Source organism: Anser anser (assembly GCF_964211835.1).
Source record: "Anser anser genome assembly, chromosome: 10".
Taxonomy (NCBI): domain Eukaryota; kingdom Metazoa; phylum Chordata; class Aves; order Anseriformes; family Anatidae; genus Anser; species Anser anser.
The window spans coordinates 10,384,020-10,407,696 of NC_139730.1; the positions used below are offsets into that span (position 1 = coordinate 10,384,020).

Sequence of the window (23,677 nt, forward strand, 5' to 3'; positions counted from 1 at the left end):
TGCCTCTTTACGGCCTAAGCCGACTCTCCCCGCTGGAACTGCATTCCCACTGCACGCGGGGACACCGCAGTCCCTCAGACAAGTGACAAAGTGACAGAAGTGACAGAAGTGACAGAAGGAGCGGGCAGACCGAGCCCCGCTTCCCTCAGCCGCCCGCGCGGCCGCCTGCCACCCACGGCCCCACAGGGAGCCTGCGCGGGGCGCATGCGCAGCGGTGCTGCCTGAGCGCCCGGCCCGGCGCGGCGCGGCGGGGCCCCCTCAGGGCGGCGATGGCGGCCGCCGGCGGCGGCGGTGGTGCGGGGGCTCCCGGGGAGGCGCCTCCCGCCGCTCCCGGTGCCGCTGCGGCCCCCTCCGCCGCCCCCGCCGTCCCCCCCGCCGCCCCCGAGAGCGGCGCGGTGCTGCAGCGGGAGCCGCTGTACAACTGGCAGGCTACCAAAGGCTCGCTGCGGGAGCGCTTCGCCTTCCTGTTCTCCAACGAGCTGCTGAGCGACGTGCACTTCGTGGTGGGCAAGGGCGGCCCCCGCGGGGGCTCGGGCGGCGGCGGCGGCGGGGGGGCACCTCCCGGGCCCGGCCAGCAGCGCATCCCCGCCCACCGCTTCGTCCTGGCGGCCGGCAGCGCCGTCTTCGACGCGATGTTCAACGGCGGCATGGCCACCACCTCGGCCGAGATCGAGCTGCCCGACGTGGAGCCCGCCGCCTTCCTGGCGCTGCTCAGGTCGGGACGGGGGTGCTGCGGGGCCTGGGGGGGGGGGGCGTGAGGAGGGTGTGAGGGGGGTGTGAGGTGGGTGTCCCCCCACACGGCGGCTGCCCCCCGCTCCGTCCGCTCAGCCTCGCCCAGGAGCCGCCGGGGGTCGGTTCCCCCCAGCCCCGTCCCGTTTGCCCCCCCCCCCCCCCCCCCCCGAGATGCCGGGGGGCCGCCCGGGCAGCCGGGGGCTGCACACAAGGTCACGGCGTCCTGCGCTGTGCTTCTGCCCTCCGCATCCCTTCCCCAGCAGAGGTGGCCTGGTTTTAGGTTCGGTGGCCCTGCAGGGTGGGACGGGGGCTCATTTGGCTTTTTGGTTTCGTCTTTTAATGAAGGTGATGGGAATTGGTGGTTCAGCAATCTCCGGGTGTCGCAACCGCCCGTCCACCTACTGATGGCTGAGACGGAACCGAGCCTGTACTGAGCTTTTAATTTCATTTGATAATTTACTTTGACAACTTACTCATCTTGCAGTTCTCTCGTCTTTTTCAGCAGTGGTAGTGAACTGTGTCCCTTTACCAGAGAAATGCTTATTTCTCTGAAATGCAGTCGCACATTTCAGATACTTTGGGTGGAGAGCGCAGCAGCTCGCAGTTAGCTAACTGAGCTTACACGCAAACCACCCAGGGGAGGCCATGAGTGCAGTGGTGGGAAAAAAGTATGTAAAATGGGCTACTGATGTCTGATATCTGCTTAACTTTAAGATTTTTTTTTTTTACAAGAAACTCCTCTGCTAGGCATAATCGCTATAAAATGTATTAAACGGGTATCTGTAATGAACATTTTGAAAACAAATAATATAATTGCCTGGAAAGAAATCTGTAGTGTCTCAGAGCTTTCTGTAATGCAATAAGGGCCCAAATCTTAACAATTTTTTTGTTTTGAGGCCAAGAAGAATCAGGTAGTCCTTTTAGTAATCATGAAAACGGGAATTACAGCAACTGATTTTACTTTAAAAAGTAAACAGCAGCAACTTGTCTGTGTTGCTCTTTAGCAAATAAACTGTATTTTCTGGTTTCTCAGCAAAGAGGGAGTGGCAAAAATGTAAGGTGAAGTGCTTGTGTAGCATGGTGGGAAGTGTCTTTCAAGCAAAAATTGTTACAAAGGTTAATAGCAAATGAATGAGACGTGTGTCTGTATACAGATATGGAAAAAATGCCAGACAGTGAAAAGTGGTTATAATGAGAGAAGTTTGTTTGGATCAAATATACAAATGCAGAAGCAGGAGGGTGAGAAGGGTAGTGTTTGAAAATTGTAGAAGTAAGCGAAGCAAACAAAAGCCACCTTGTGTCTGTAGAGCTGCTGGTACGTAAGGGCCAGGGCACTTGCATAAATAAATTGATTATACCTGTATCTGGTCTAAATATCACCAGACTGAAATGAAGTGTTTCAGGTTTGACGTATGTATGAAATAGTTGGCAGCTTTTTAGAACTTTCTCGTGTATTATAGATACGTATTTAGAGTGAACTTGTTCCAACTACAAGGCCTCAAAAGAGTCCTGTATTGTTATTTTTCTGTTACTACCTCCCTAGGTCAGGAGCAGGTAACCTGCACGCCTGCTGCCTTCCTTGGGTGTGGTAGCATCCCTTCAAGCTCCCTCTTCATAATCAAACCCTGATATGTGTACACCGAGCTTATAATGGAATAAATGTAAATTGCAACACCTTGTTAGAAACATATCAAAGGAGAATTTCTTTAGTACAGACTAGTACTAGACTTCTTCCATGCTCCTATACATGGTTTTTAAAGTACCCCAACTATAGGACAGCCTGTTTGTTTTTTTCATGAATTGCACCTTGCATTGTTGGCCTCTTTTCTGTCGTTAGTAAATTGGTCAGGTAACGATGGTTGCATTTTATAGGGCCCCTCTTTAATCTTTGCAAAGACCAATTTGAAGTGTAATGGCTAGGAATTGAGTTGAGACATCTATATATTTGTAACAAATGAACATCAAGATAAAAGAAATATTAAAGTGATGAGAAAATCTTTAGGGATAATTTACTAATTACTTAACATTCCACAGCTAATTTCTGGTTTTATTTACATATGTCTTTTGTTATGTTCTATCTATAGTTATGTTTCTTAAAGATCTATTGACCAATGCTTCTTATAGTGTAAAGCCAAAGGAAGAAATGTTTGTGATGAAAAAAGTTCAGATTCTCTTAAATTCATTCCACGTCCAATGAGATGGAGTGGTGTTTCCCTGTCCTGTGATGTAAATGTTCCTCGGTGTTAGTGCTGTGTTACAAAATAGATTGTAGATTGAATGAGATTTATGGGGAAGAAAAAAGGAGCTAGATACTGAACATTTTAAACATCAGATAGTCACAAAGTTAATGTGACATCTCTCTCTTTCAATTTTTCTTTTGGGTATATTCATATCCTATTTTAAATTGGCTACAATTGTTTCTATTTGATGATCAGCCTCTAAAATACTGAATTTTTAGAGTTAAGTCATTTAAAAATAATGAACTGAATCTTTAATTGATAGTACTGCTTAATTTCAGTAATAAATTCTAGGGTTTCTTTTTCTTTTTTTCCTTCCCCTTGAGAAATTTAGGTAGTTCTCCTTGTCTGTTGGCTAAAATCTTGACTGTAAAGATGGCAAAAAGGGAGACTGAGAACTGACTGGGCAAGGAGCGAGGACATTCATAGAAAATAATTGGCTGAGCTCAAAGACGTAGAAATGACTGGTGTGTGTTTTGGCTTGCCACCCAGTATTCCTTTTGCCTGAAGAGTTTTCAAATGTGAGCCAGAGAAGCTTTTTTAAAGCAGCTGACTACTTCAGTAATTTCCCGAATTGCCCTAAATCCTGAAGAAGTCAAGTAATGTGAGACCCAAAGTTTGAATCTGCTTTCTCTAATTCACAATTAATAAACCTTTTTTCTGTATGTTTCGAACTGCACATATTGAATTGCAGTGATCCAGGACGTTGAAGTGGACTTGTAGTAGGGTTCTGTGGTGTAGAGTTTGGTTTGTAGTCAGATTATTTTGTTTGTTTCCATTCACATACATTTTAAAACAATTTAACTTATCCTTTGGTCGGAGTGTAAAGGAAAGTGACAACATGACACCAATTTAGCAGTCCATTTTCCAAATGTCTTTGCAGAGGACTTTGGCAAGCAGTAAAAGGAGGGTTAATCATGACCAACTGGAAGAAGACTCCTGTGTTTTTTAGAGTGGTGAAAACACTTCAACTGTTGGGAAGATGCTGGGACTAGGGTGTAAGGAAGTGCTAACCCGAGAGTAAAGAAGTCATGTAAAAATCGAATGCTTAGGCAAAATGAATGATGAAGTGGTCACTTGGAAAATTGTTTGTTCGGGTCACTAAAAGTGGTCTATGCACCCATCTGCCATCCTGGATGGCAGTACAACTGGTCAGTATCTAAAGTGCAGGTCGTTTTCTGTAAGTCTCCAGAGGAGGGAGGAGGGGAAGTGATCATGAGCCCCGCTGGGTTGAGTGGAGGCAGAGCAGAGGTATGAACACAAAGGAGTGCTAGTTCAGGCGTGTCGCAAGTGGGAGAGGCAGCACAGAGACGGAGCTCCTGGCACAGGAGCAGAGGGATTTTTAGAGAAGACACACCCAGAGTTCCTCTTTTATGAGTAGGTGAATACATCATGACCATCCGTCCGCATGCTAAGGGGAAACAGGATTATACAACGTCCTAGAACAATGCACTTTATTACAATTTTTGTAGTGCTTACAGCTACCTTTTAGCTTTGCAAATTCACACTTTTTAGTACTTGCAAAAGACTGCTGGTTGGTTTTGAAAATACTGACATTGTCAAAAACGTGGAATATTGAACAGGCAAACACACCTGACTGTGACATTCTTAATATACTTGGATACTCCTTATCATGAGTTTACTCAGTTTAAAAGTATGTAACTGTATCACATGTCCTGTTACTATGCGTTGTTACGCCCTTCCCTGGTGCATCATGAGGTCTGGGTGATGGACTTGATGCTGGGTAACTTTCAGTTGTCAGAGCTTTAACCGCTTAGGTCCCATCACTTTTGTCACTGACGCGTGCTGAGCTGGGGAGTGTCTCTTAATGTACGTCCAGGCGTGCAGAAGGGGAGGGATCGGAGCAGAGAGCCTCAGGTATGGCCTTCATGGAATGAAAAAGCATCCTGCAGCTAACAGAAGTCACATGAATGAAAAACTTGAGTGCACATTCAATGTTGCCACGTTTAATTTTGGCCTTGTAATTGATTTTTTGATCATATGGGGGGTGAGGGGGGGAGAGAGAGAACCTGCAAAACTGAGAAAAGAAGCGCCAGAGAAAAGTACAGTTTGGAACTGCACCCTGATTCTTATAAAGTGTACAAAGGGAACCAATCTGTTCATTGGCCACAGGTTGGACACACCTACGGAATAAAATCAGCGTTGTGTTCCAAAAATAACTTGGCAAATTTTATTTTTTTGGTAGGATTAGGTAAAAATTTATAGTGTGTGTGTGGTAATGGTGCTCTTTTACAGCCTCTTAATTTTTGACTCTTATGTGATCTTTGACTCCAAGCTCTCTAAAATCATACAAGGAATTTTAGGACATTTTAAATGGACTTTTAAAAATGTTAAAACCAAAATCATGATGTGCTGTTCTGTGCTTTCATGAGCTAATTGTCAGTTTGGTGTACAGAGCTGCATGTTGAAAACTGTACCTACTAGATCTTAGTTTCTTAAATCTGTCAATGATTGTGGCTGGCAAATCAGCCTGTCATTTTCATCAGCAAATAGTTTATAGCTTTCATAAATCAGTTCTAAATAACTGTATGAAACTTTTACTGACAAGGTCAGCATTCAGTTAAATTCCTTTCTAAAAGCTTTGAGGTAAATTCAGTTTAAAGGATTAATCTGGAGCCTCGTTCATATTTCCTAAGTTATGTGAAAGTTGGCCATTTGAATGGATTAGAGTATTGTACTGATAAATACATACCCATAAGTGGCAGTGAATTCAGTTAAGGCTGTTATAAATAGTCATTCATACTGATACACAACTAAATAGTTAGCAATTACTAACAATTAGAGTTTTCTAAGGAAAATAAGAAATACAAACAGTGAAGAACTTTATCTGAAACTTTTATTACATCTTTCCGTTACTTAGGTCTCCCAATGTTGCAAGCAAGTTTGAGTCTGTTCCTTTCACAAGCTTCTTCTGTTAAATACAAACTGATTATTATTATTACGTTAAAAACCCTTCTAATCATGCCTTCCTTCTCAATGTGTTGTTTGCCATTCATTTCCAGGAGGTCCGAACAAAAAATACTAAGAAATTTGAAAGATTTGTCCTTCCATGTACAATTCCTGCATTTGCAAATGTGCCCTGGTTTATTATATTTAAACAGCTGTGTGTGTTGTGGGGGGGAATGTGTTTGTGTAGTAGAGATATATTTCTGTAAATGACAGAATAATCCTGATTATTATCTGAAAACCTGGTGAAATAACGATAAGATTATCTTCAATGTCATCTGAAAGAAAAGTTATTTTTAAAAAGTCATCTTTTCCATACAGAACCTCAAAATAAATCTTATCTTCTCTGTTTTCAAGTAACAGCTGCTCAGGAAAGAGAATTTTTTTCCTGGCTTTGGTGGAGACTTGTATGGTTTGGTTCACTGCTTTATGCTAAAATCTCAAGCAATCATACAACCTCGAGCAGTGGAGAGAAGCCAGGGTTTTTTCCTATGTCAGTCTGCAGCAGGAATAGAGTCAAGGTCATCTGTTAGAATATTACTCCCTTTCCTCTCCTCTGAATGCTGGAGAATGGTGACTGTCACACAAGATGTTATCACAGTAGAAGTCCTTGACGCTCTTCTCCTTATTGTGAAGAAGCTAGTATGCTCTTTCAGTAAATTAAAATCAGTATTACAGCCATAGAGGGTTGTGTATTGATATTTAGGAATACAGCTTTTAGTAGTGAATCAAAAGAGCATGCATTAATGCGCTAAGTAATTCTGCAGCTCAGCTGTTGTTTACAGTTTGGTAGCTATGTATAACTAGCACAGCCAGATCAGTCTTAGGAAGTAATGTGTATTTAAAACAAATGTATGCAATTAGGTTAATGTAATAGTCTTTCTTCAACCCTTTAGTTAGTTTATTAATTCGTAAAAATGCTACATGGTGAACTGTTACATGTTTGCAGTGCAAATCTTTTACCTGCTTTCTAAATGTAAAGAGATTATGTTGTGCTTGACGGCACTTCAAGATATGTTTTTATTATATCTATCTGTGCATTGATTTCTAGGTTTCTTTATTCAGATGAAGTTCAAATTGGTCCAGAAACAGTCATGACTACTCTTTACACTGCTAAGAAGTATGCAGTCCCAGCCCTGGAAGCACATTGTGTGGATTTTCTGACGAAGCACCTCCGAGCAGATAATGCCTTTATGCTGCTTACTCAGGTAGGTAAATTTAAGTTTAGTTTTGGTTTACTATGAAAATTGGTATTTGGAATGGGAATAACCAAGTAATATTACTTCACAGAGGGGTTGCCATCACGTCGTTTAATTTATGTCTGAAAATACCTTGTTGCTTTGTTAGCATTTTTACAGACTTGTCTTGGCTTTTATTGGTAATGTAGAGGATTTTTTTTTTTTTAATACACAGTGTACTGGGACATTTCAGATGAGACCTGTGTATTCTACAGCATATTTACATGAATATCCTAATTGTTTTTTTGTTAGTCTTTATAAGATAGTTCACTAGAGTAGATAAGATGTGTACTTTTTAAAGTTATATTTCCAAAACTAAAATTATAAGCATGAAGAAAACCTTGTATGCAGTGAATTCTCCTCAGTTATATTCTCCTTTGAGAATGTAAGTGCTCTACAAGGTATAAACACCAGGCATACTTAGACAAATCAGCCTATTTTAATTTAGACCTACATTGAGTTAAAAAATACTTGCTTCTTAGAATTAGCAATTTAGCAGATTGATGCTTGTAACAGCGCAGTAACCAAAGCTATACTACTTTACTTTCTCAGGCTCGTTTGTTTGACGAACCTCAGCTTGCTAGTCTTTGTCTCGACACAATAGACAAAAGTACTATGGATGCAATAAGTGCAGAAGGCTTTACCGATATTGATATAGGTAAGTTCCTTCTTGTGTCTTAAGTGTTAAACTTCCAAAGGGAATCATACTGTTTTGCTGCTGTGTGACACTTCTCTCTTCAGGGCTGCACAAATCAGGTACAATGTGTAGAATCTGTTTTTGTTGTAGTTGTTTTTTAAATATAAACTGGCTTAGAATTCTGCTGGTAATTCTGCTTTCTATACCTTTTCCTTTACAAAAAGTCAGCAGTTGTGTATTTGGTTACTTAGATATATATAGTAACAATCAAGTTTAAGATTTTACTCCAGATCAGCTAGATTGTATTCCAAACTCAGACTGAAGAAAGGTATTCCAGCTGCTTAAAGAAATTTTAAAGTCGTTAATTTGTGTTCAGTGGGTTTAGACCCAGACTGTGAACGTTAATCTCTACTCTTGATAAATCTCAATCTGTTTTGACTTGTGACTTTTCTGTGACAGCAAACATGCCTCGCTCAAATTCAGGGCGTGTAAAAAATCCTGAAGAAGACAGAAGATTCAGAATGTGAAAAAACTTGTTTTTTTTTTACAGCTCATGTTCTATGTTAAACTGAGAGTTGAGCAAACTAAACCTTAAATAATCAGTAGAGACTTTTTGCATATGCTCTTCCTAAAATGTCAGAACATGTAAGAAATACAGGAAAAGTTGCTTTTATAAAATGCAAGTGAGAGTAGCTTGCCTGACATCCTGTGTTCCACCTTAAAACTTTGTGGGAGGCAAATGCGTCAATGTTTAAGATCACTTTCATGTACCTTTAAACTGGTTTTGTGTGCACTGCTGCTTCTTGTGTCTATAGTTGGTTGAGATTGGCAGGTGGATACTTGGCTGAGAACATGACAGTGTTGTCATGAATAACTGGAGTGGTATTGTACATTCACCACTGTACTTGATCACTGCCAGCTTTGATCTTCCCATAGTCATGGAAATTCTTTAGGGTATTTATTGGTTGTCACTACATAGATTATATAGTATATTACACCTATATATCCTATATATAGGACCTATAGTATATAGATTATATATAGTCACACCCTTAGGAATCAAGAAGAAAGTTTATGTGCTGTCTTCATGGCAGGAAGAGGAAGGATTTTATTTTATTTTTTAGCTTGGACACCTGTACACTATTGGGATACTTCTTCAGTCATAAGACAGATTGTGTGGTATTATAAAAGTTCTGAGCATTTATTTGTTTAATGTTTTAAGCTTATTTAAAATGTGTAGAATTGTTTTGGATTAATATTGACTCAAATCTGTTAATATTTTTTCACATAACACAGACACATTGTGTGCAGTTCTAGAAAGAGATACCCTTAGTATTCGAGAAAGTAGGCTTTTTGGAGCTGTTGTTCGTTGGGCAGAAGCTGAATGTCAAAGACAACAACTGCCTGTGACATTTGGAAACAAACAGAAAGTCCTTGGAAGAGCTCTTTCCTTAATTCGTTTTCCATTAATGACTATTGAAGAGTTTGCAGCAGGTGAGTTCTGGAGTTCTTTGTCCTACTAGTTCTGCACAGTAGTTCTGCATGGCTCATCTGTGAGTGTTGAGATCCTTAACGCTCTATCCTGTTATTATTAATATTGTATTAATAAATATTGTGATGCAGTCTTAATGAAAGCAAAACATCCTGCAGAATATGGTCTGGCCATTGGAAGATGTTATTGCCGTCCTTGGTGTGCAAGTATACGTGGTTTAAATATGACAGTTGGATTAAGTTTTAGAATTATCTTGGAAGTTTTTTCTTTTCATAGGCCCTGCTCAGTCTGGAATCTTGTCAGATCGGGAAGTAGTAAATCTCTTTCTGCATTTTACTGTCAATCCTAAGCCAAAAGTAGATTATATTGATCGACCAAGATGTTGCCTTAGAGGAAAAGAATGCAGCATCAACAGGTTCCAGCAAGTGGAGAGTCGCTGGGGCTACAGTGGAACAAGTGATCGGATTAGGTATGGCTTTGGAAACTATTTGAAGGGGAGACATAGAAGTGTGGGAAGAACGGTAGTGATATTATTCAACTTCCAATTTTTGGCATAAGATACAGTAACAGACTAGCTGGCACCGTTTGGGCACATCTAATCTTTTCCTTTTTAAAGTAACTTAGGCTGTTGCACTGATGAAATATAAAGTAGCAAAGAACAAAGTTCAAAAGGCCTGGGTACTTTCTAGAGGTGTGGGGTATTTCCTGCATATCCAGTTTTAAAATACAAAGTATTTTGAATATCTCTGAAATAACAACAGATCAAGAATCTGGTCATTTTTCATTTAGTAATCCTAAATATTAAAAAAAAAAAAAAAAGCCTCAGTGGATTCACAAAGCTTTATGCTATAAAACTGATTTAAAAAAAACAACTTTTATTTGTTTTTACTGTTGAAATCTAAATAGAAAACACTGTTGAAAAATATTAATGCAATGTCATTTTCAATTTGGTTTTGCACACTTCAGTGGGATTCTTTTTCTTCCTTGACTGGGAAGAAGGTAACACACCCATAACAGTTGTTTAAATTCCTTTCTTGGCTTGTGTTTTACTAGATTCACAGTTAACAGAAGAATTTCTATAGTGGGATTTGGATTATATGGATCTATTCACGGACCTACAGACTATCAAGTCAATATACAGGTACAGTATATTCTGTTTAAATAGGCTTAGGTGGAAACTATGCTTAATACAAAAGATTTGCTGTATATCTAAATAGGATAGCAGTCTGATAGGCAGGAATCTAAGCTGTATTTTATCCTCAACAGTATCATAAGCAGCCCACTAGGGAAAAGTAAGTACAATATGAAACTTTTCTTCCTATCCACTCTAGTCTCCTGTCCTTCGATCCTTTTCAGAACAGGCTTTTCCTGAGACTGATTTGGTCTCTCTGTTTAGTAACTCCCAGTGAATCTTGCTTCAGAACACTTGTCCAGTGTAACCTTGAATTCCTGTAAGCTTTCTGCAAAGGAATTTCACAGCTTTATAATGCGTTCAGTTGTGCACTAACTCTGTCCTTTTAATAACGTTTCTAGTTAAGCTTAGTTTTATGTATATCTTTTATATTTTAATGTGTCAGTTTGAACTTTTCTATTTTAATTCATGTTTCTATAGGATGACCTTTTTGTTTGTTTACAGCAATAGCCCTGTGCTGTTTAGTCATGCCAGCTTTTTTCCCTTTTCTCAAGCCTTTCTAATAGGTAATGTGTGCCGGTACTGTACTGAGGAGTGTGATGTCTTTTAGTAGTATGCTACTTAAAAGGATTTGATTTTCTTAATTGCTTAGTTTAGCTTCTTTTGAACAAGCTTCCTCATTTTTCTTTTTGAAGTTTAGCACAGCTGTGGTGGATTTGCTTGTGTTGTTCATGTAGGAACGCTGACTCTAAGTATATTATAGACAGTGTTACATAGTGTTTCCATTATGAAATTTTGAATCTGATCCTACTAATCGCTCAGTACCAAATCAAGGGTTGCGTTTCTTCCTACTGAGCAATTGGTTAGCAATCTCATGAAATGGTCAGTGATAGCATCTAAAAATGTCACCCCTGTTTCGTGTCCTGATGTGACACTTGCCCAGTCTGAGAGGGTAACTGAAGACACCACTAAAATTGTATTTCCTGCTCCTGTAGCCTGTCTGATCTCTCTTAGCATGTGTGGTCAGGATTGTCTTCTAGTAATATTGATCCATCACTGTATCTTTCCCTTTTTAAGTATGGTATTTCAATCCATTTGAATTCTCTTATTGAGTTTAGTTTTGATTTGTTTCTGAGCTTTCTAGCAAGGTATTAATGTTCTGTGGCTGACACTGTTACTCTGTGCTGTGTATTTCATAACCCGCTACTATAGCATCACATTGATTTACTAGGTGTGTGGAATGTTTTGTGAAAGAATCTGTGACTTTATTTGGGGACAGATGTCCCCATTTTATTTTGTAGACTTTAGCATGTGTTGGAAATGCTGTTCCAGTTTTTTTCTTGGCATCCTATTTAAAGGGCAGTTTATTTGTCTACTGTTTCCTATTTGATGATTACTGTTCTCTGACCATTGCGTACTTAAGTATAGGAATTTTGTGTCTATGTTTTGCAGGAAAAAAAAAATCTTTCCTTTTATGATGTTCCAAAGAGAGTGTATCTGGGTTGAGGTTTTGAAGGAATTTGTTGGCTTTTCCACATTCCTCAGTTTAAAAACTCACTTGCAAATCCCTTGGTTTGAAATGTTATCAATTTGCTTTTCTCAAACTATACATCTGTGTAAATGAGTAGTATAGTGCACTCGGGTGAATCTTTAGAACGAAAGATTTAGCTGTTAGGTCATCAGTACCACACTATACTTACTGGGGGATTTTTACTTCTCATTAACCCTTGTTTGATTCCCTTAGACTAAATTCCTGTTAGCAGATGAAAGCACTTTGTGTGATCCCTCAATATATTTGCTGGATTTATTTCGTCTGAAAAGAATTTAGTTCTTGCAAGGCAAACCAAAGCATGTTAAGTAGGAATGATCAAGAGACTCACTTGAGAAACACACTCCTGATCCAAACTGACAGGCTGATGCACCTTTATGGTTCAGATGAAGGCCACCCATCCTCTACAGATTTTTTTTACTCTGAAACTATCTCCAGTTCCTGATGAATCTGAAACTTTGTCCTTACAGACAGCCATTTAAGTTGTCTCTGTACCTTTCATTTTGAATGTGCATACAATACCGGCAGAGCTTCAGAAAAAAAATAAATCTTTTATACTTGCCCTAAAATAGTAGTAATGTATATTGCAAATACATCACTTATGTTAAAGGGGCATATGCCTTCAGCATTAGAATTGTTAGTATTTCTTTTGATTGTGGCTGGAAAAAAAACTTGAAGCCCTGTTTGAGGCAAAGTATGCTCCCACTGGTGCAGTAATAAAATTATATAGCAATTTAATAATATTAAAATTGTTAGGATTGTTGTTAGTGGAGTAATCATGAGCAGTATTTGTGTTTCTCTAAAGCTGTGGTATCCTACTTCTGCAGGAGATGTTCAGCAGCATGGATCAGAAATTGCTATCCAAAATGAGAAGTATGATATCTGCTATTTCTGACATCTCAGCTAAAGATTCCTATTTGCCACTAAAACTGAAGGCAAAAGAAATATGTGGTCTGAGTGTAATTTTTCTCCTGAATATGGAATAGAAATAAATTGTATAAAACATTGAAGCAGGAGTTTTTGTTTTCTTCTAAGAATATATCATTGACTGTTTATGTTATCTGTAAAAACTTGTTTTCTAAATGAACCACAGCCTGTGAAGCATGTGGGTCCAGCCTCATGTGCTTCCCTCATGGGGGCTGTGTAGGTGTACAAAGACCAGCAAATCTAAGTATAGGATCATACGTAGTTTATTAAGGTCAAAAGCTGAAGGTTCGAGCTATTCTTCATCTCCTCTCAGGCAAAGCCTATAACCTGGTTGGAGCAGCGTTGTGGGCTGAGTTTAGCACAGAGATTGGACAGCCTGTGTAAAAATGCAAAAGCCATGGTTCACCACACTGCCGGGTCAGCCCTCACAGTATTGTTAGGAAATTGCACCTATCTCAATTCTGAGACTGCACTATTGTTGCAAATAAACTGGGTGGAGTAGGCAAGTGTTTCGCTTGTAATACTCTAATGTGTGTACAGTAAGAATCTTTCTCAAGCTCATAAATCTAAAGATATGGTTTTCATGTCTTTATGCAGATAATTGATTATGAGAGGAATCAAACACTGGGACAAAATGATACTGGATTTAGTTGCGACGGAACTGCCAGTACATTCAGAGTCATGTTCAAAGAACCTATAGAGATTCTGCCAACGGTTTGCTACACAGCTTGTGCAACATTAAAAGTAAGAATGCTCAACAGTATAGAAGAAAAAGCTGTTTTGATCCAAGGGTTTGTCTTTTGTCTCCTTTCTGATGGGAAAGTGTCTAAATAAATACAGATTTTTTTATTTTTATTTTTTTACTGTTAATTAAGCAGTGTTTGAACTTCAAAACTTTATGGGTCTTGCTGCACGTTTTCATTCAGTTGCTAATGTCTTCTGATGTTTTTCAGGGTCCTGATTCCCACTATGGAACAAAAGGATTGAAGAAGGTGATCCACGAATCTCCTACTGCTAGCAAAACATGCTTTGTCTTTTATAGTTCGCCGGGTAACAACAATGGGACATCAATAGAAGATGGACAGATACCAGAAATAATATTTTATACATAATTTCACATGATCATCTTGGATGTGTCAGTGTATCATTGGACTTTAGCTCACTATTGGTGACAGTAAGACAATTCTGTGAAATGACATGAATGTGTTAAAACAAAACTAACTTGTTTGAGAGGTACCAGGAAAGCTATTTTCTCTGCGTCATTGTCAGCAGAATGTAACTTAGCTTTTCCTCTTAATGAAGCATCAAGTGGCATAAGTACTCTGTATATTGAAAAGATTGTTTTAAATAGTATGTTGTGATTAATGGCTTTGTATTTTGAACCCTTTATTTCTCACATAGTACAATTCATTTTTTGAACTGGAAAATCTGTACTAGTTTATGAACTTCACATGTACATTCATTTTCCCCAACTTGTCCTAAAAAGTAACTCTGCTGCTCTATTACCAGCTTGCACATCTCTCCAAAATAATCTTGGAATGACCTTAAGGACATGAATTACTGCTATGTAGGTATATTATTTTGTTTTGGACGTACATCAGCAAAGCTGGATTCGTATTGCTATCATCTAGACTTTTTGGATGAGCTGTGGAGAATTAATGGACTTAACACTCCAGACAGCAGCTGCAGCAAAGGAAGATGAAGTCCAATTCTGCAATAAATGGATCTTTCCGGAATCTATTAATTTAGAAGGGCTGTTTTGGAACACAGAGCCGGTTATGGACATAGCCATTGTATATAAATATGTGCCTATAAGAAAATGTATAATGTGAAAACGGGAATATAGGACTTGTAATGATGCTATTTTGACTGGATAACCTGATACTAAAGAATTAGTATGAACTAAGGGCGATGTGTGTGCCACTCATTCTCCTGCCTATGGTAATCGGATGCCGTCGGTGTAGTTTTACACTTCTTCCTGTACAGAACTCTGTACCCTCCCTGACGGTGTACTAGAGCACTCCTTGGAGAACGATTTTGGGGTGAGGAGGGGGGACGGAGCCACCCCCACCTCATTTTTCTTATTTCCTGGGACTTTCCTGGAAATTTCCTCTTGGGGCCAGGCCCTGTGGGGCCGGGGGCGGTGCCTGCCGGGCCGGGGGCGGGGCCGGGCGGTGCTGGCGGAAGGGCAGCGCGGAGCCATGCCGGGCCCCAGCGGCTTCCGCCCGGTGCTGCTGGCGGCGGTACGGCGGCTTGGCGGGGCCATGCCCGGGAAGGTGCGTGCGGGGCGGCCGGGCCGGGCCGGGCCGGGCCGGTACCCGCGCTGACGGCGCGTTTCTCTCTTTCAGGGCCGAGGAGCCGCGAAGGAGCCCGCGGGGCCGGTGCTGGCCGCGGGGCCGGTGGTGGCGGCCGAGGGCGGCGTGAGGGTGACGGTTCGCGCCAAACCCGGCGCGCGCTGCAGCGCCGTCACAGGTGGGCTGCGGGCGGGCGGGGCGGGCTCGGCAGGGGGAGCCCCAGGGGCTCTGTGGGCTCGGGCGGCGTGCAGCCGTGTAACCGTGTAACCCTGTAGCCGTGTAGCTGTGTAACCGTGTAACCCTGTAGCCGTGTAGCTGTGTAACCGTGTAACCCTGTAGCCGTGTAGCTGTGTAACCGTGTAACCGTCATCCTGCGCCTGGGGGAGACGGGAACAGTCATGAGGAGCCCTCGCCCCCCCCAGGCAGCCCCGTGCTCGCGCTGTGAATCCTCAACACGCCTCCGTTTTATTTTATTTGTGAAAGGAGGGACCGCGAACCAGATGGCCTTGAAGGACTCTTCCAACCTTAATGGTTCTGCGGTCTTCCCTTCAAACGCACGGGCACAGCGCTTCAGTTTTACGCCAGCTGCTTGGATCCCAAGGGCTTGTGGAGGTTTCCTCCTGCTATAAAAGTTGGAGCTCGCAAAATCTGTTCCCTCGCTACAAGTCTGGGTGCTCTGGACAAACCTGAGCAGGTTTCTACATTGATAGGTGTGAGCCTGACACGGGGGCTTATTCCCTGCCGGGTGCCTCCCCCCTCCGAGAAGAGCGATGCTGAGCTCTCTTTCCAGCTGTTTCAACGGGGATTAAAACTAAAAGCAGTTCTAGGCCATAATAGTTACGGTTTAAAAATGTTTAAATCTAAAAGCTGGAGCAGAGTAGAAGCGAATGTGAATGTGAATATCACGTTTCAGTCATTACATCCAAGAAACACTGATCAATTGGGTGAGTTTTACTTGTGGTCAGTAAAATCTGAGCACACATTAGCACACTTAGATGTGCTGCCAATTGAGCCAGAGAAAACGTGATGATAGCAAAGATCTCGGGGCCAGCCTATTGGTCATGTTCTTTTTTTTGTGCACGTTGGTGTTAATACGATCTGTATTATGCTGCACAGTGCCAAGCTGGAGTACACCAGCAGCAGAATGGGCAATACAGAGAGAACATTACCATAGTGCCCCGACTGCTAGAGTGTAAAAGCCAAAAATTCCTAGCTGCCGACTGATACGGGTCTAAAGGCTTTGATGTTCTTTGTGCTGGAAAGTTATCATTGTTCATACTGGCTGACAGTTAACGTAAGGGAATTTGTGAAGTATAAAAATACCGAGTTACCTGCTGATCTAGGAGTTCATTTGTTTGTAAATTGAAATGCTTTTGAAAGCATAAGCGTTCATTTCTAGGAAATGATACCTAGATATTTTGAGCGTTCTGAGCATAAACTCTTTAAAATATCTGTTCTAGATGTGACAGCTGAGGCAGTAGGTGTAGCTATTGCTGCACCTCCGTCAGAAGGGGAGGCAAATGCAGAGCTGTGTCGCTACCTCTCTAAGGTGCTAGAAGTGAAGAAGAGTGAAGTTATTTTAGAAAAGGTACTTTTTTTTTTTCTTTATTTCAGTCTTCTCTTCCTGCATTTTAAATTCAAGATTCTGAATTGTAATTCACTGAGTTAGTCATTGGAGATACTCTCCAAGTTCAATCCAAAAGACACTTGAAAAGTGTTTGAGTTAATGGAATGATTAATTGAGGAAAAACCTAATATAAGAAGAACCACAGCTTGAGTATGTAGTCAGAATACTTCTTATCATGATATATTTTCAAAAATTTATGCAGTTCATGTTTTCTGTTACCCTTAAAGATTCTTTTGTTTTCATTTCAAATTCAATACACATAATTTGTGCTTTGCAGAAAAATGTGCATTTTATTCATAACTTTGCATTCATTTTTTGAAGGTACTTCTGTATTTGAGTAAAAAATTTCTGAAAAGTAACTGTTGCATATAAGTAAAAGCATTTGTAAACACATCCATTCTATCTGGGCCTTAACAGTTTCTCTGTACTAGTAGAACTTGCATGTGTTGACTTGGCAAGTGGAAACTGTTTGTATTATTCATTGCACTGAATAAATAATTTGTTTTATTAACACATTGAACTTATATGTCAGTCGTTCCAACCATGTTAATTTACAGTTTGTAAGTGTGAGAGCACAATGAAGAACTGTGCTTTTTATTTTTCTGTGCTTGTTTAATGTAGCTGTAGAAGTCTGTTAAAAGATAGTGGTAATAAATGGAATACAATTAATGAATTGAGCACTGCTTTGATGAAAGGTAGAGATGCTAAGGCTTGGTTCATGTTTTCTTGACTCCTGGGCAAATTCCTTAATTCAATCAACATTTTACATTAACACTTTCCTGTCTTAAAGAGACGTTTAGGTTTAACTAGATTATTCTCATTAGTGCTAAGCAGAGTTGAGCATAAAAGGGGCCAGTGTTGTCTGACCTTCTTGACTCAGTTGATCTGACCTACAGTGTCCAAATAATTGCATGCTAGTGTTGTTTTTCACAAACCACTGTTTGTTCTCAGTGAAGCACTGTGGTAAAGTCAGTATTTTATCTGTGACTTAGATTTCCCATCCTGATCTGCTAGGCGTACACACCGAGTGATTTTTGTACTATTTGCTCTCTGTTATGTGCTACTTGTTTTATGATAAGTGATAACACTACCGAAACTAATCCAAGTGGGAAACAATCCAGTATAAAATAGGGCTTTGGAAATATGGTAATATTTCTACCCAAGGGGCTTGATTTTCATCATCAGCTGGCTAGTCTGCTTCAAAAATCTATTTTTAATTTTAAAATTCATGCCATATTTCTGTATAGCAGTGTTAAGACATTCTCCTTATTCAGGATGTCCTTTTGGATCTTTAAAGATTTTTGTCAGGCCGCAGATTAAAATGCAACATATTTGTTTCTCACGTTTTTACTGAATACAGGCAAAGTTGTAGCTTCAGGCGAAATGAAATGAAATTACAAATTTGCCAGTTCCTATGTAAAATAGCAATTTTGTCAGTAATACAAAAACAAGTCAACGATATTTAAAATAACTGCCATACTAATCTGAATATTTTACAGGTTATATACAATGCAATCTATTTTCATTTTGTTGCTATTACCAACCTGAGAATTCAGCTTAAGAGTAACTAATACTTTGTGGGAGACAGTGTTAAAGAAAGATCTAAAAGTCCACATCTATCAACTATATACCGTAACTTTAAAAAAATAAAATGCAAATGCAGTTGCAGTCTTGCTTCTAGATGATACAGCTGAATTTTGGAAACTTACCATTCCTTACTTTTTATGCCTATAAAAAGGGCATAAATTCAGGGCATGCTCTGGGAGCTGTATCCAATTTTAAAAGCAGAGTAGATGAGGCATTGCTTTCCACTTTTAAAATAACTAGAAAGGACACTGATGAACCATGTCTTACTGCTGTTATTTCTGCGTACCTACACTCTAAGAATTATTTTTTCAACAATACCTGTATAATTTTTCAATACCTGATGTATTAGCATCACAATGAGCTTTTTGGCAATGTGTGTTTGGTGGTGATTCTCTGCAAGATAATTTTTTGTGTGTGTCTGAACCAGGGTGGTAAATCCCGTGATAAAGTGGTGAAGATTTTGGTATCAGTGACACCAGATGAGATACTAGAAAAACTGAAAAAAGAAGCTTCCACTTGACCTAAAACAAGAGCAGCAAATGGAACAATGTAATGCATCTTGGTAAACGGACTGATGGTTTTTCTTATGTAAATCTAGTCCTTTTGAGAATTTGGATAATGACAAGGAGAAGATACTCTCTGTCCCCCCTCCCCTTTGTCAATATAGCTGCTGTATAGCTGAAGTGTTTGTGCATGTGTAGGTTTGCTCAGAAAATCTTGTCTTTACTGAGGCTCTGTATCGGCTTCTGTTAGTACCACAGGCCTTTTCCCCTCTGGAGAGTTTCCTGTCAGTAAAATTTGTCATCTTTCATGGACTCTAAAAAGTTGTTTAAGAAAATTGTTTCTGAATGCAACGAACTTTGGTTCACCAAGCAAAAGGCTTGGAGTGATAGGCTTCAAAGGCATTGGGACAATGTGAAAAGAAGTGTGGTGCAAAATGATAAATCAATATGGACAGTGAAGACCTAGAAGAGTGTTCTCTTTGATATCTAGTGGCGGGTATAGGGTGCAGTTCTACGCTATGTTCACATATGTACATCTAATACAAATGTATTTGGAGCCAATATACTGTTCTTGATCATCACTCAGGCAAACTAAAAACAGAATCAACAAAATAACTGAAGCAAAATCTGAAGTTTATAGCACTGACCCCAAACCCAGTAATTGCATTGCTAGTGTCACTTTGTAATAGCCTGCAATCGGTTGCCTGAAAATCAGAGATACAATGATAGAAGCTTTGCCAAATGTATGTCAAGTGTAATGACTGTTTTTAATAAAAGGGGCAAAAAATATTATCAAACTTTGCTTTGTGTTTATATTTTTAACAGAAACATGGTTTTCTAGATGCCACATACTAGATTGTTATTTTTAAACAGAACTTTTTTGTGATCGTTCCTTGGTTTAAAACTGCTTAGTATCTCAACCCATGGAAAATCGAGCAGAGTCAGAATTTGAGCAGGCAGAACTGAACAAGAAATCTGAAACAAAATGGGCAACTATATCCCAGTCTTAAGGGCAGTAAGATGATTTGACTTTTCTTTTTTACATTCTTCAGAGGCCAGAGTAAGATTTAACTATTTCCGAAAAATGTTTGTGATATCATATGTCTCTGGTAGGAATTTGCTTTGTCATCTGAGTCACTACTAATGCCTGAATTTCTTATCTTTATTATGTTTGTCATGTTTTACAAGTACTTATGTTTACATATGTATATATATTTAATGCCTAAAGTAAAAAAAAAAAATGTTATGGATGTAAAAGTTAGGGCTAAATTCCTTTACTAGCGTCACATGGTGCAGACTTTATAGCTCACAAATCATTTTTTCATGATCAAAAATCTCATTTTATCAAATTCTTTCTTCTTCCTGATATCCTAAATATTGCAACAATTTTATTTAGACTTCAAGGTGACTCATTTTCACAGATTTTACAAAAATGTTATGCTGTAGTTTGGACAGTGTTTAGGGAACTAAGACTAAATTGTGACTGGTATTTGCTTTATGTTTTGTATCTGGACTCCCTATGTTCTCAGGCTTGTGGCCAGCTACACATTGCCTCGCTCGTCTTCCCTTACCACTTTCAGCCCATATGGACCACTTTCGGTTTACTGATCTGTCAGCTCTGGTTTGTAGCTCCTTGGCGTTGCATCTGTTCTTGCCCAGCAGAGGGGTACCATGTCCTGCAGAAGAATTAAGGCAGAACAAGCAAAAATAAGTGTTCGTGTTTGGTTGGTTATTGGGTTTGTTTTTGTTGTTGTTTGTTTTTGTCTTATTCCCCAAGTTTCTGTTTATTATGACTGGGACACAACAATCCAAAGATTGTGCAATCCTGCTTTAATAAGCTGTAGGAGATGGATGCTGCAACAGCCATTATAAATAATTCCCAGGAAGCTGATACCATGTGTGACATGGCATATATTCTATATTGAAATAACATATTACACTTTACCAGGACTTCAGACTCTGACCGAGGTAGGAGGTGGGTAGGCAGGTGCAGTGTCTGAGGTACATTAGTCTTTGGTGACGATTGTCTACAAAAGTGACCAATTTAATCTTTCAGTTCCTTCTATGTCTTGTCAATGCGTTCTGCCTAATCTCTTTGCCAGCTTCTGCTGCAGAGATTTTACTTTTCCCAAACTCCTTCTGCTAATATTCTGCATCTTTTCTTCCAAAGCACTGAAGGTATGAAGACAAATAGGGTGCTGTCAGTGTATCATGCTGCCATTTTTATGTAATCTGAGCCAGACACAGTCACATTCATCACCCTTGTCAATCAGAAGATGAGTCCTATTCAGCTAGGAAGTTAGTAGTCCTTGGGTAGGCAGCCACTGCGCCCACCTCTCTTTTGCATTTCTGCTTCCTGTCACATTTGTGAGTGTGTTGGGGCCCATATATAAAGCTGATTTTGTTCTTAGCCAAGCCAAGTACTTTTTCTTTTGTCTGGTTTCTAATACAGCACTTGATATTCACTTCAGTTTGTCCTGTTCAGTCGTCATAGGTGTTTTTTCGAGAGTTGTTGCAGTTATATTTTTTTAGCATTGCTTCTCTCGAAGCAAAAATAATATCGGTGGCCTATATTCAAGCCCTAACTTCTGTTGCTCAAGGCATTAGCTAGTTGAGACCTCAGTGCAGATGTGAAAAAGCAATGGCAATGGAAGCAGAGAAGTGGAAATTCAGTTATCCTGGTAGCAGTGCTTTGCCTTGCTCAAGATTGACCCAGTAGACTAGCGAGCAGTGTGGCAAATGAAGCCTTTACATGCTGGGAACAGACAATTTGTTTGATACCAGTAACCAAAATTATTTCAGAGGGTACTGATGTTTTCATGTAGTCTCCCGATTATATTTATAATATAATACCTATAATAGTCATTGATATATTTATTCTTGTGACATGCCTGAGAGGCAGGAAGGTATTGCTGATGTATGGCACAGAGAGGTAAGTGTCTTGCATCACCAAACAAGACGTCAATGCCAAAAGCATGATTTGGGCCTAGATCCTTGCCATCAACTCTCTTGGTGAACACAATGAAATATCTTCCATTCTATTTAGAAAATTATGGTAGTAAATATTCCCTAACTTTTCAGCAGAATATATTTTTAATAAAGCAGTAGCTCCTTTAGCTTGTTGGTCCCCACTGTATCTATGTGCATAAGAACGTCTTTTTTTCTTAAAGCAACGTGACTTGAAATCCTACTATTTATTCAAGCTCAGTGCTCTTTTCCTAATGCATTGTCTGACCAATGTCAGTAAGATCTGTGTAATGGTGATTTAATATCTTAGTGGTTATAGATGTGGGCAGGCAGTGTTTTTTTTATACAATTGAGTTATTTAAACATTAGCAAAATAGAAGTTATCTGAATATATTCTGTGTCAAGCAGTCTTATGGCATAGAATATTCTTGCTCTTTCTTCCATTCAGTTAATGTTTACTTTCTAAAATCCAACTTTGAAAGTAGGTATATGTTTCATTGCAGCACTCTAATATGCTAATTAAGGATATTTAATTATACCCTCTGAAACTGGCCTCTTTGCTCTTTTTGTTTCAATCCGCTCCATTTATCATCTGAAGCACATCCCCATCTCTGCTTTTAGTCCCATGTGTTTCTAAATCCCTATTTCTTCCTGTATCATCAGTCTAAATAATCCTGTGTAATTGACAACTTTGTCAATAACTGGCAGTGGCAATTTACCAGAAGGCACCATTTAATATCTTCCTTCCTTCAGCCTCCAGGAAGATAGATACACCTGCTCTTTCTCCTCATTACTTCACATCGCCCTCTCAGTATTTCCCTTCTCATACCGTTTATTTGCATATGTAAACTTCAACCAGCTGAATCCCTTTTTTTTCTCTCCCCTTAATTCCAGCCTGCTATATTCCTGTCTTAATGTTTTTAGCCTTTATCTCAGGAGGATGATTCACTGCCATATTAGCTAGTATGAAAATGTGCTCCCCTGGCTCCTGGGAACACGGTGCTGTACCTGCATGTAAAGCCTATCTCCGTTACTCTCTGCCCCGAGTGCAGCAGCCTTTCTAAAGTGCTGTTAATGTAACCAAGGCACAATAAACAGTCAAAAATCTGCTGAAGAAATGAAATACTTGCCTGAAAGGAGGAGTCTGCTGCTTCTCTAAGGTACTGGAATTCATTTCTTCCTAGTCCTTTATGTGTAGTTTTTCAAGTAATTGTTAGTAAGCCGTGAAGAATTTTGCTTTCCTCTATAAATACTGCATTTATTAGTTTTTATTTATTGTCTCAAGAGTTGGGAAAGCTAGAGTAGTCTACCATACCATCTTACTGCAGCTCGAGGCTCAGGTTTTGGAATGTCATTTAAATAATATTTTGAGTTTCTGAGTTTAAAGACACGGGGAAAGTGAAATATGTTGAGTATTGCTATAGCAGTTGGTCACTATCGAAACGTGCTGTAAAGCGAACAGTTGGCCATTAACTTAGGGAGAAAAGAGTATTGAAATGAGCTCGAAGCTTCACGTTGTGCTGCTCAGATAAAGCAGTCTGCCTTAAGAGAATAACTGGAGTTACAAATTGTAATTCCAGCATAATTGTCATTAAGCTGCCTTTTTCCCATTACCCAGCATGTGTGTGGTGCTCTTGGGAGGGCTGCAGCACATTGTTCCTTTGGCCAGCTGTTGTTGCTGCAGTGTCTTGCAAAGCAGGATGCATTAAGGCATAATTTAAGGGAAAAAAAATCAGAACCCTAAATGCATATGAGGACTTCTGTAGTGCCCATCTCTCTGAAGGGGGC

The 23,677-nt window shown here is 39.9% G+C and overlaps 2 protein-coding genes across 3 annotated transcripts; both read left to right on the forward strand.

Annotated features, from left to right (window-relative positions):
- Positions 1 to 221: 221 nt before the first annotated feature.
- On the forward strand, positions 222 to 14,817 carry BTBD1 (BTB domain containing 1). The gene is made up of 8 exons (XM_083850676.1): positions 222 to 715; positions 6,988 to 7,144; positions 7,727 to 7,832; positions 9,108 to 9,305; positions 9,580 to 9,772; positions 10,357 to 10,444; positions 13,509 to 13,655; positions 13,865 to 14,817. The coding sequence occupies exons 1-8, from the start codon at positions 270 to 272 to the stop codon at positions 14,021 to 14,023; spliced, it is 1,494 nt and encodes a 497-aa protein (XP_083706802.1). The 5' UTR covers positions 222 to 269; the 3' UTR covers positions 14,024 to 14,817.
- A 212-nt stretch (positions 14,818 to 15,029) lies between these two features.
- LOC310905084 (UPF0235 protein C15orf40) lies at positions 15,030 to 19,719 on the forward strand. Of its 2 annotated transcripts, none has more exons than XM_083850683.1 (4): positions 15,030 to 15,187; positions 15,260 to 15,383; positions 16,666 to 16,793; positions 18,847 to 19,719. In XM_083850683.1, exons 1-4 carry the CDS (start codon positions 15,113 to 15,115, stop codon positions 18,937 to 18,939), a joined length of 420 nt encoding a protein of 139 aa, XP_083706809.1. In that variant the 5' UTR covers positions 15,030 to 15,112; the 3' UTR covers positions 18,940 to 19,719. The 2 variants fall into 2 exon arrangements, with proteins under 2 accessions (XP_083706809.1, XP_083706810.1); XM_083850684.1 differs by having other exon boundaries at positions 15,060 to 15,154.
- The last annotated feature ends 3,958 nt before the right edge of the window (positions 19,720 to 23,677 follow it).